General features: G+C 39.6%; 1 protein-coding gene across 4 annotated transcripts in view; it reads left to right on the top strand.

Moving 5' to 3' along the window:
• LOC106070863 (uncharacterized) overlaps window positions 1-5320 on the top strand; it is a 31266-nt gene extending 25946 nt beyond the window's left edge. For all 4 annotated transcript variants that reach the window (XM_056045558.1, XM_056045695.1, XM_056045770.1 and 1 more), the window contains exons 11-15: window positions 429-584; window positions 1280-1833; window positions 1940-2162; window positions 2480-2566; window positions 4001-5320. In XM_056045558.1, coding sequence (XP_055901533.1) covers window positions 429-584; window positions 1280-1833; window positions 1940-2162; window positions 2480-2566; window positions 4001-4099 — 1119 coding nt within the window. In that variant the 3' untranslated portion in view covers window positions 4100-5320. The remainder of the gene's footprint in view (window positions 1-428; window positions 585-1279; window positions 1834-1939; window positions 2163-2479; window positions 2567-4000) is intronic.
• The last annotated feature ends 7754 nt before the right edge of the window (window positions 5321-13074 follow it).

Genomic DNA, 13074 nt, shown 5'->3' with positions numbered 1-13074 from the left:
AAAATTATTGCCTTAATAAATGAAACCTTTGATGAATGTGTATTGTGGGTATTAGTCAAAGATGTAAATGCATCTAGTTAAAGACTAGAATGGGATTAAATAGACCGTTACATGCCTCATACGAAGCAGAAATTTGCGAATTGAAGAAGGAAAAAATAATGAATTTAAAATGGTGTAGATGTATAAACATATAAATTACGTACGTTCTTAAAAAAAAAAAAATCTACATAAGCTCATCGGAAACTTAGACTCAGTAAGTCATTGGGCTATTCTGACTGATTCAGGCAATGCTTTGGTCAAATAGCAATTACAAAACAATGAGTACTTGTACCGATTTATCCCAGCATATGGAATAAGAAATGTGGTTGTTTTATTGATTCTAAGCTTCTCACCTGTATGAATGACACGTCATTGTTTTTATGTCACAGATTCAACATCTTCTCAATAAGTTTATGAAGGGCCAGGCTGAGCTGATTGAGCCCATGGTCCCCGGGGCTCTCATCTACAAGGAGCAGATGCAGGACAGAGCCAGGATCCGAGCAAATATCAGAAGGAGGACCACAACCCGGTCCATGTTGGTCGAGGTCAGCACGACAGACCCTGTCGATAGGACACACTTTCATTTGTTTAGTTCAATACAATCTGTCTAGATAAGACAGGGAAAAGACGCGCGCACGCCCGATTCTCTAACCCTCGATGAAAAAGTCATAGAAAGATAACTCTTTTATTTCTGCAAGTCGGACTAGAGTTACCCCACGTAACGTTTGTGGCGACAAAGAGCGCGGCTCAGAAAAAAAAAAGAAGAGGGGATTGGTTGAACAAGTAATCTTCTCTGTATATATGATTCTCTACGACACCCAACCCACCCACCCCATTAGGACAACTGTGTCTTTCAGGAAGGGTTCACCCGTCACTATATAAAGGCGTATGCTACGCCGCGGGTCGGCTCGTTATCACATGAGATCACATCACTAATTTCCATTAATTGATTTAGTTACAAACAAGTAACCAATGATTGTTTCAGTCACCAGTGATTGATTCAGTCACCATTGACTGATTCGGTCGCCATTGATATATTCAGTCACCATTGATATATTCAGTCACCATTGATTGATTCAGTCACCATTGATATATTCAGTCACCATTGATATATTCAGTCACCATTGATTGATTCAGTCACCATTGATATATTCAGTCACCATTGATATATTCAGTCACCATTGATATATTCAGTCACCATTGATTGATTCAGTCACCACTCTTTCTTGAATTATTTCAGGCTAAACGTAAAATACATCACCGCCAGCCTCGAAGTCGACGCGCTATCATGGCGACCCTGACCTTCATGTCTGACAAGAACGCAGACAGCAATTCTCAAACGGTTACCCACCTTAAAAGTCACAAACCTCCAGACATCGACGCCGATGATACCTCATCAGAGCGGAGCACAGAAAGGGACAACATTCCAAAAGTGTCTAAACCTATCAATAAATCTAAAGATGGCGCCGAGACACAAGAGGGAGAGAACAGACTAGGAAAACAGGTGACGTTTCATTTGCCAGAGTTACATCCCTTGGACCAGACAACGGACTCTCGTGCCAAATTGCGAGGTCAAAGTTTGGATGCTTCTTCCAATCAGCGAACAGCTCTTCAAGACAATAAGCACAGTCTCGCAGACGTAGACATGGCGCCGGAAGTAGCACACGGAGGGCAGGCAAAAAGCGCTGACGTTTATCACAAGAAAGAGGTTCCAGCAACAAGTGCGTCGCCAACAAGGCTTCCCCCACTGGCCAAGCCAGAACTGAGGAAGAGGCCGGTGCAACCGGAACAAAGGTGTGATAAATTTTCATTTTTATACAGATTTGTTTAAAACTATAATTTATATTCAGATTTACTTTAACAAATCTTTATCCTTCCGTTTTTTTTTCTGTAATGCTAGAGCTACTGATGTCTCCACTGGTCAGCCTGACTTCTCCATGGATGACCGAGTACCCAACAGGTCCCAGGGAGATACGACTGAAATCACAGACTATCAAACGTCGGACACGGATTTAGACGACCTTGAGAACAGGATGAAAACGTTTCTGGTCCTTCACTGTCAAGGTCAATCCAAGATGGAGATCAAGTTACCAAGACTACGGCGTTATAGTGACGTCATTGAGGTTAGCAGTTGAAGTGCATGAAACTTAATTCGTTTTTTTTAGCGGCTCCCGAAAGGGGAAAAGACGCTATTAGTTTTGTGAGAAATGTCTGTCCGTCCGTCCCGTTTAGATCTCGTGAACTAGAAAAGAGAGTGAAAATCTGACATCACTATATTTTAGTCCATTCAAAGTTCGGGTGCAACGGCTATATAGACAAGTCACTGGTTTTGTTTTTTTGACAACAATAACATAGAACACATGTGACCTGATCAATTACTTATAGAAACATTTGGTTGAATTCTAGATTTATATAACTCGATACAAATCCAATGTTTCAGACGACACGGATGACGCCTGCTTTAAGGCCAGGGGGCAAAGTCTGGATCAAAAGAATGACCTGTCCGTTTTCTACGAGTTCAATGAAGGTCAGTGTGAAACTTAATTGTTGTGAACTTAACTCTTTCTCTCCGTAATTATTTTTCTACGTTTCGTCGGAATTCTTCATTTTGCTCATTACTATTTCACTCCCCTGTTATGATTTGGCTTCAATAGCTTTGTTGTTTGTTACCAGAAAGTGTTTTAGTTGGTATAGAGTTAAAGGGGAATGCGTGATCTTTTCATATAACACAAAGTCAAGTTTATTAAATTAAACATTAATTTAATGAGGTCAAATCAATGATGGTATCGTCAATTAGGAGAGAAAGAGTTAATGGACCAACAGGGTTATGCCTATGGGTGATTTGAAAAACAAAAACCAGGAAATAGTTAAGAAAAGAATATTTATGTTTAATTAAAAAAACGAAAATAATTTGTAAAGCAAAACTGAAGCAAACCATCACAAGAAAGACTTGTGCAACACACTTGAAGACTGACATTTTCCTATTGACTCTTCAGCCTAGGCCTTAACAACTATAACATTAACGCAAGGGCCATCACTCTGCTTTCTAACAAATATACCAGGGTAATTCCTCTTCTTATTGCGATGCAAAATAAAATGCCAATTAACTTGAAACATAATTTCTATCAATCAACTTTTTATAGGTCTACTATTTATAAGACAAACATGACAATGTCATCGATTCCCAAAAACTAAAGATGAGTGCAGTCTTTCACATGAACTGTGACCTGAATATTTACATATCTAATGCAAAGTCGTCGTCTGCCGGCGATCTATTGCAGTTCCTTACTGGGCCTCAAATGCCCGGTCATGCTATTCTGCCTCTACGTGCACTTGGGTGGAAACGATTACGCGAGGAAGTGATTATGCTGAATGAATAGCAAAACAAAACCCTTGTGGGAGTGCCCCAGGGAATGCGAGAGCCTTCCCATTGCACGGTGAGGAGTTGAAAGAGAGCTTCCACGTCCCTATCGATAATCCATGCGCCGTTCCTCAAGGGACCGTTACACTAATGGCAAGTCCTGCAGTTTAGCTTGGTACAACATAGGAAAATGGCGGGGGTTCCCGGTGTGCTCGGCCTTTGACCATGCATTCTAGTCCATGCGCCCGGAGTGCCGGATATATCGGAAATAGCAATGTTTTACATAGGCATTGACTTGGATCTCTTCCAGACAGAACGGTTGGTTCAAGCAGGCTTACACGCCTGAAGTTCGAAGAGCCTTCGGCTCAACTCTTTTGACAATCACGCGGGTCTGTGTGTCTCGTGGCCTCCACGAGAGCTCTCCAGCTGTCTCTTTCAGAGGCCATATGCTGCCATATAGTCTCATGATATTACCTCAGACATAATTGGACAGAGTAGCTGAATACTGAATAGTGAACAGGATAACAATAAATTTGCCTGCTGAATACTAAATAGTAAACTGTTCTTGCATTGCCTAAGTTTTTATATTTGTTTCAACAGGTGACCAATCATCAGCATATACGTCATCACATGATCCCTCACGTGACGGACAAGAACGACAACCTACAACAAGAAATAGACTTCCGGCTTCATCATTAACCCTATGAATACTCTCAGAAAAGCACGCCAAATGATATTGCTTTTAAAATATGTGCTGAAATAGAATCCATGTTACTGCAAGACATTCAGCTTCCCCTCCTACCTTGTACCCCCACTTACCTGAACCTACCCCTGAACTTGTGTCAGCCCCAAACCCAACGTTCTCCATCACACATCTCCCCTTCACCCTAGCCCTCATCTCTTTTGTGAGTGTTAATAACAAGGTAGTAGCTGCGATAGAATTGGTTTAAGGAGATTGAAGTTGCATAGTTTACTAGCCGGGTGTGACCCGCGGTCTGCTGGCCTTAGCTTGGGTATTACTAATCTAGTGGCTTGGAATTTAGATTAATGTCAAACATGACGAATGTTCCTTTCACATTTTTTATTTTCTTCGCCACAAAAATAAAAGTAGAGCGTGAAAATGGGTTTACCCGTTAAAGCCGACATATTCATATCAAGTATAAAATACTGAATTTACCCGATACGTTAAAACACCAGACTTACTCATAATATACATGTGAAATGTTTATATCAAATAGTTGATCAGAGTAATCGTCAGGTTGTGTTATATTAACAGAAGTACATAAATAAAAACTGCAGTGTTTTATAGTTCAATCTTATGTGTCTCTGTCTCTTCTATGTCTCTGTCTTTTCTATGTCTCTGTCTCTTCTATGTCTCTGCCTACAAGCCAAACATCATGCGTTCTTGAATAGAGCTAAAGTTAGTTGTTTTTTTTTTTTGGGGGGGGGGGCCTCCCCCCACTTCCATTTGTGGGAGGGACATTAAACATACACTACGGCCTCCGCAATGATGTAAGGGACATTTGCGCCAAGATTTATTAAGACTGGTCAAACGATTTTGATTTCTACGAGGGGCATACATACATATATACATACATACAAACTCCTAACTTCAAATATAAATATTAGATGACAGTTCTTGGAGTGTTTACTATGCTTACATAGTACTAGATCTACACCCGATGTTGTTTTAAGTTCTCAATGCTAATCACGCACATATTGTTGATATTGTTGGTATTTCTTTCAAACTGTCTACATTTCAGAAAACTATTTTGTTGTTTGATTGTCATCGGCGAATGTGTGCACCACTGACCTAGATAATTACACATTTTGTGCCTTGACCTACTTTCGTGTGCCATTCTATTAACTAACAAACACCAATGTAAAATTTGTTGCTGCATTAAACTTTTTAAAATGTTATCAATGTCGTCCTCTATTTATGTGTGTATGGCAAGCATTTATATATTGGAGATATTCGTACTTGGAGCCCAGTCCATGATTCGTACTTGGAGCCAAGTCCATGATTTGTACTTGGAGCCAAGTCCATGATTCGTTCTTGGAGGCAAGTCCATGATTCGTACTTGGAGCCAAGTCCATGATTTGTACTTGGAGCCAAGTCCATGATTTGTACTTGGAGCCAAGTCCATGATTCGTACTTGGAGCCAAGTCCATGATTCGTACTTGGAGCCAAGTCCATGATTTGTACTTGGAGCCAAGTCCATGATTCGTACTTTGAGCCAAGTCCATGATTCGTACTTGGAGCCAGGTCCATGATTCGTACTTGGAGGCAAGTCCATGATTTGTACTTGGAGCCAAGTCCACGATTCGTACTTGGAGGCAAGTCCACGATTCGTACTTGGAGGCAAGTCCATGATTCGTACTTGGAGGCAAGTCCATGATTTGTACTTGGAGGCAAGTCCATGATTCGTACTTGGAGGCAAGTCCATGATTCGTACTTGGAGGCAAGTCCATGATTCGTACTTGGAGGCAAGTCCATGATTCGTACTTGGAGGCAAGTCCATGATTCGTACTTGGAGCCAAGTCCATGATTCGTACTTGGAGGCAAGTCCATGATTCGTACTTGGAGGCAAGTCCATAATTCGTACTTGGATGCAAGACCATGATTCGTACTTGGAGGCAAGTCCATGATTCGTACTTGGAGCCAAGTTCATGATTCGTACTTGGAGCCAAGTTCATGATTCGTACTTGGAGCCAAGTTCATGATTCGTACTTGGAGCCAAGTTCATGATTCGTACTTGGAGCCAAGTTCATGATTCGTACTTGGAGCCAAGTTCATGATTCGTACTTGGAGCCAAGTTCATGATTCGTACTTGGATGCAAGTCCATGATTCGTACTTGGAGCCATGAAATAGCAAACATTTTTGGTGTATCAGTCGTATACAATAAGAAACGTTTTGGCGCGAAGTATTTTAAGAAACCAAACTTTTGGCACTTTTCAGCACGGTATCATCTATGAGCTTTTTGAACAAAAATGTCTCAGAAAAAAACGGAAAAAATCTTGGAAGACAACAGCCACCCGCTCCATCATAACTACGTCAAGTCGTCGCGAAGTGGGCGACTTCTGTCAATCTAGACTAGATCTAGAACCGAGCGGTACAAAAACTCGTTCGTTCCTTACTCGGTGAGACTATATCAACGCCACTCGTTGATCAGGAAACATGAAAAGGACCAAGATATTTGTGTGTAGTCGCTCAATGAATCTTTATGTTGTTTCTGTTCTATTTATATTCACCGTTTCTGTTGTGTTGTTTTTATGTGAGAAAATAGTCCTTGTAGTAATCACAACAAATTTCCATAAGGATCAACAAAGCAGTGCTAGCCTTAGTCTTATATAATTTTGTAAGCTTCTTTGTTTGTAGCACAAAGTATTTTTATTTTTTAGTTGGCAACAGGGATCTTTCAGTATGGCGTCCTTGACATTGTCTATTTAGTACATACAGGTAAAACATCTCCCTCGTTCCTTCTCTTCATTTAAACCTTTTTTTTTCTAATGTTCCATTATATTGCAACCATATTTACTCATATCGCTTTCTTTTTTTTTTTTTCCGCATTTTAATATTTGTAGAACGTAAACAAATCAGAGGGATGAAATGGTAAACAAAAGATTACTGTAACCAACATTTAGCGTGAAAATCCCTAATACTTATAAGACGTGATCATAGACATAAAATAAATATAGGCTGGCCGAAGGAAGTAACTTCATGTAACTTGAAAACATGTATATCTATTGTAATCGGATTTCCGAATCATGAAAAATTTCATGATCTTCATTCTTAGAGATTAAACAAAACTCATAGACATAAATAAATATAGACTGGCCGATTAAAGAGTTTTATGAAACGAAAATTTGTGACTTGCAATTTTGTGTACTTTATTATACAGCATTTATGAGCAGTATAAAAGTTAAGTATTCATATCTATTTCAGCCACACACCTATATATATTGTAAATAAGGAGGCAGTGTAGTTTTGTTTAATCTCTAAGAATGAAGATCATGCAATTTTTCATGATTCGGAAATCCGAATACAATAGATATACATGTTTTCAAGTTACATGAAGTTACTTTCTTTCAGCCAGTCTATATTTATTTTATGTCTATGGAGCTGATTTATTGATTGACTTCATCTTAGAATATTTGCATGCTTTAGTTTGGAGTTTAATCAAAAGCAAGAGAGATAACTTCGAATATTACTAATTGTATCATGCTTACTTCCCCTATTTATATTTTTACAAATACATGGCTCTGCTAGAACAGTGCTATGTTTTTAATTATTGGTCGAATATATCAGGATCAAAACACCGGCTGTAGCAGGTAGATGAAGGTGAGTAACAGATTAGATTATTATTTACCAAATAGATATAGATGTATATCGTCTGGTGTGATCATGGATCAATAAAATAGAAAGAAAAAAAATAATCTTGAGATTTCTAGTACTGGATTAATAAAGTACAGACCGGAAATGAAATGCATTATGGACCAGAGAGCCAAATGTCAAGTCCAAGTACAGCGTCTGACAATAAATTCTAATTAACAGTAGCCTGTACTGGTCACTGGTCAAACTGAATACAGAGAAAATAGTTTGCTCTATTGTGTGTTGTGGCTGAACTAAAAAAAACATCGTATGTGTGGGTATTTGGGAAGAGACTTGGGTGGATACGAAACTAAAAAGGCGAATACTGTGTTGGGCGTTTCGACTTCACAGCAGACGATAAGGAAAGATAATTTAGTTTCGTAAACAATATCAGAAAGCAGAAAATCTAGAAGAAGACTCAGTTGATATGATTGACAAGAAGAATAGAACATTAGGTCAATGCCATCTTGGCATTCTGACATGAACAAAAGCCAGATTTCTATAATTATTTTTTTGTGTGTTTAGTTATGCAAATTGTAGACGTCTGGTGTGAAAGTATGCTAGAGAGAGAGAGAGAGAGACAGACAGACAGACAGACAGACAGAAGACAGAGACAGAAAGAAAGAGAGTGGAATGGGTTGCCTGAATCAGCCAGGAAAACCAACGACTTAGCATAGTTTAATTCATTGATTAACATGCATTAAGATTCACACATGAATTGCGTTGGACGTAAGTATCTAATTGTTCAAGTAACGTCTGCAATATATAAGATAAGATATCTCTCAATGTAGAAATTATTTCCTTATTCGATATCAAACAAAATAATTAATCACCAGTAATTCATTGACTAATTGGTCAATTTTTTACATTGATTCATTGGCTCATGTTTTGTTAGGTATAATAAATATTAACAAAAAATAATTCAGGTTGAGAATGGGTGTGATATAAATAAAGTGTACAATCTTTTCACCAGACATACAAACTGACTATGTGAGTTGATATAAGTTTTGTAAACATGCGTTTATTCATTTGCGGCCCGACTATTAAACCAGTTTCTTTTTTTTTTGTGGCCCCCAATCTACTAGCGGTCACAACCTTGGCACGAGCTATTTAGGAAAATTCTTTCCGAGTTATTTAATTAGTTGAACGATGTCTGGCACCACCAGATACAGAGAACATTAAACATTGCGCGGCCGAAACACAAACACACACACAGTGGCGTACACCGAAGAACACATACACGCTTCGTGCACTCGCTCACACACACACACACATTCATATTCCCCCCCCCCACACACACACACACGGACAAGGCAACACAAAAATATTTGTGTAGACACGAGCAAAGTCCATAAGTTTTGTTCCGTTTAAATGTAAAATAAAAACTCGCTGCACGTGGTCCTAAACAAGTAGAACAAAAAGTCAGTTAATATACGAAACAAACAAACTAATGTCATTAACTCTTTCTCTCTGTAATTATTTACCAACACTCTGGTGGAATCAACGCTGGTATCGTCAGTTAGGAGAGAAAGAGTTAAGTCTCTAGAAAATACCACATTCCACATTTTTATATGCCTGTGAGTCTTGGACGCTGACTGCAGAGAGCTAGAGAGGAGGATCCTAGCAATGGAATGGACCTCATTCACCAATCGTAAACAAACAACATTTTGCCGACAGGTTCTCTATATCTTCTATACACATTACGCAATCCATGAAGGATGTCACGTGATACGTAATTTTCATTGTTTTATCAATATTATCACGTGGCTAAATATTGTTTGTTTACGATTGGTGAATGAGGTCCGTTGAGATGCTGCAGAAGGATCCTAGGCATCACATTCGAAGACCGCATCACACACCAAGAGATTAGAGACAGGGTTACCTGCTAACTATCGAAAAAATGTGGCAAGCTAAAAATCTATGGCCGTATTACAAGGTATTAAGGGCTCGCAAAGACCTTCCTTCAAGGAACAGTACCAGGACAAGAAGAAGAGGCAGACAGATAAAGAGATGGGAAGACAACATAAAAGAATGGATGAGCCTGCCATTGAAAGAGGTTAGGCAAAAGACATAGAGAAATGGAGAAAGACGGTCAACAAATCTTGCGTGGTGCCCCAGCGGTATAACAGACTAAGGGAAGGTAAAGGAAAGAAAATACCAGCACTAATTAAGCTAACTGAGAATAGTATGCTATGGTGTTAGATCAGGGGTTCTCAACCTGTGGGTCACGACCCCCTTGGGGGTCGATTGACGATTTGCCAGGGGTCACCAAAGACCATCGAAAAAATGGATTGTTATTGTCTATTCTTCTATTGCTGTATGTGTGTGTGGGAGAGGGGGGTCGCGGCAGAGTGGGGGTTGTAAAAAGGGGTCGCCGAGCTTAAATGGTTGAGAACCGCTGTGTTAGATTATGGCGATTAACCAAGACCATTTGTTATAGTAGGTCTCAGCACTGACGAAACCTCAAGGCAGTGCAGACCGATACGTGGAAACGAGCTGTTAGTCTCGACTGCCCTCAGGTTACGATCATTATTAAATCTAGGCCTTTAAATATAATGAAAACTGGGCAATATGCACAGCATCAGGGCGGTCCTAGCAATTGCGGGACCCTGTGCGAAACTAATTGCGCGGGGCCTAGTCTGGGTGGGACATAAGGATAATAAGTGAAAATTAAGATTTTGTATTAGAAAATAAATTCGGCTTTGCATTTTATTCATTCTTTTCTAAGTACAAAATTGCGATCAAGTTAATTTTACTTTACCAATCTTGCAACCTATGGCATATTTAAATACGGTGTTGGAACTTCCGGTTATGGGGAAAATTCGTCCGATTATTACATTTTATTGCAGGAAAGCTGACACTGTCTTTTTTTTTTTCGCGCGTAGGAATGACGTTTTCGATAATGAATGACACACACAAAGGATAATTTTGTCTATTTTTTATGAGTTTTCAGGAAATTTTAATAAGTGCAGGTTATTTCCAGGAATTTTTCGTATATATTTTGCAATTAATAATTACAGATAAGATTAGCGCGGGGCCTATGAAAGCGCGGGGCCCACTGCGACCGCATAGGTTGCAGTGGCCTAAGACCGGCCTTGCACAGCATCTTTGCTCTCCTAACGCAGAGAAAACTACGCTGACTCGTACATGTTGCTCGCGTACCAGATGGTAGAATCTCTAAAGATATCTTATATGCAGAGTGTGCTGAGACTAAAGGGCCACCCAAGACTAAAGGGCCGCCCAATACTAAAGGGCCGCCTAAGACTAACCTTCATGGATGTCTACAAGCGAGACATGGGAACCACAGATATCAATGAAAGTATTTGGGAGGAAATATCCCAATCCCAGACAACATGAAGACAGACTGTGCGGCCACATTGGGAAATCTCTGGTTTGACCTTAATGATTTCTAGAATTTTTACAATACCTCTATTTAAGTTACTGACACAGTGTTTGTGTTACATGCAGGGTTCGATATTATATTTTAAGTTGTATAATTGAGTTATTGTATTATTTTGAATGAATTTTTAAAAATGTTTTTCTTGTGCCTGTGTTCTGGGTTTCTTTTATTACGTCACATCCTGTCGACTGGTTTTCACAGACAACATAAACCAATGACGCAATACATAAACATAAATTAAACACTCCTAAGTGTTAGCAACTATAAATTGACGTAAATTCCAAGTCAACAAATAAAGAAATGAATGTGGTTGCATGCAAATCTGGATAACCGAAACGTCAGACTTGGCAGAGGTGGACATTACAGAAAGAGGAGATAATATATCTGGAGAGAATATCTTCGGTTACTTCCCTTTGACGTAAATTAGCTAAAGCTATCAAACGATCATGGGGGTTCCAAAACAGGAAGTACAAAGACTTGTACTTTGTTATGTCCAGACATGACCGGAAGTCGGTGTCGTTATTGGTGACAGTACCCACTGAATGCCTGAAAGTCATTAACCAAATCAGATAGTATATGGCAGTAGCCAAAACACAAGCGCTAGCTATTTTTGTGAAGCGAATACGAAAAAATAAATTTGTTGACACTTAAGGAACGCGCGAAGATTACGTAACGTCAAAAATCATCTTTTTGACCTCATCCCTTTTTTTAAAAAAAAAACAAATCGTAACAAATTTGTATACTCCCTCCCCCCTTCCGTAGTCGTTACGTAATATCCGGGCGTGCCCTTAAAGCGGGTCGGAATAAAATACCACGTCCAAGGAGACACGGATCTAATGTCCATGGCAGCGGTTCTCAACCTTTTATGCTCGCTGACCCCTTTTTACAATCCCCCACTCTGCCGCGACCCCCTCCCCACACACACACACACACACAGCAATAGAAGAGTAGACAATAACAATCCACATTTTCGATGGTCTTTGGCGACCCCTGGCTAATCTTCAATCGACCCCCAAGGGGGTCGCGACCCACAAGGTTGAGAACCCCTGTCCTATGGAATCATATGAAGGAGAAATAATAAGTATAGTTGAGGACACACTCGAAGTTGGCAGCACCCTTGATAAAATAGAGCGTTTTCGTAACTAAGGTTAGCCACAGTTATCTCCTCTTTGTTTACCTTCTGTTTCGTTAACATCCGGGTTACTTTCTCCAAGCAATTAAAAAACAAAAGAGTATGAGTGATGAATGAAATGAGACAAGGGAGGATGAGGGAGAACAAACACACAAGTAAACATTGCACTCTATCCAGAAGAAAGGAAGAAACTAATGGTGAGTAAAATAAATGAGAAATGAACGAGCTCTCATCCGAATCACAAGAAAGATGACACCTACAATAAGCTATCCCGACAAGATCAACATCTAATCTTTAGGACCGGACACAACAGAATTAGAATCACAAGAAAGATGACACCTACAATAAGCTATCCCGACAAGATCAACATCTAATCTTTAGGACCGGACACAACAGAATTAGAATCACAAGAAAGATGACTCCTACTATAAGCTATCCCGACAAGATCAACATCTAATCTTTAGGACCGGACACAACAGAATTAGAATCACAAGAAAGATGACTCCTACTATAAGCTATCCCGACAAGATCAACATCTAATCTTCAGGACCAGACACAACAGAATTAGAATCACAAGAAAGATGACTCCTACTATAAGCTATCCCGACAAGATCAACATCTAATCTTTAGGACCGGACACAACAGAATTAGAATCACAAGAAAGATGACTCCTACTATAAGCTATCCCGACAAGATCAACGTCTAATCTTCAGGACCGGACACAACAGAATGAAAAAAAACTTGTGCCGGAAGCTCAAAATTGGATCCA

This window comes from Biomphalaria glabrata, chromosome 1 (assembly GCF_947242115.1).
Source record: "Biomphalaria glabrata chromosome 1, xgBioGlab47.1, whole genome shotgun sequence".
NCBI classification, from domain to species: domain Eukaryota; kingdom Metazoa; phylum Mollusca; class Gastropoda; family Planorbidae; genus Biomphalaria; species Biomphalaria glabrata.
Note: the sequence above shows the minus strand (reverse complement) of the source record. Positions and strands in the feature narration are given on the sequence as shown.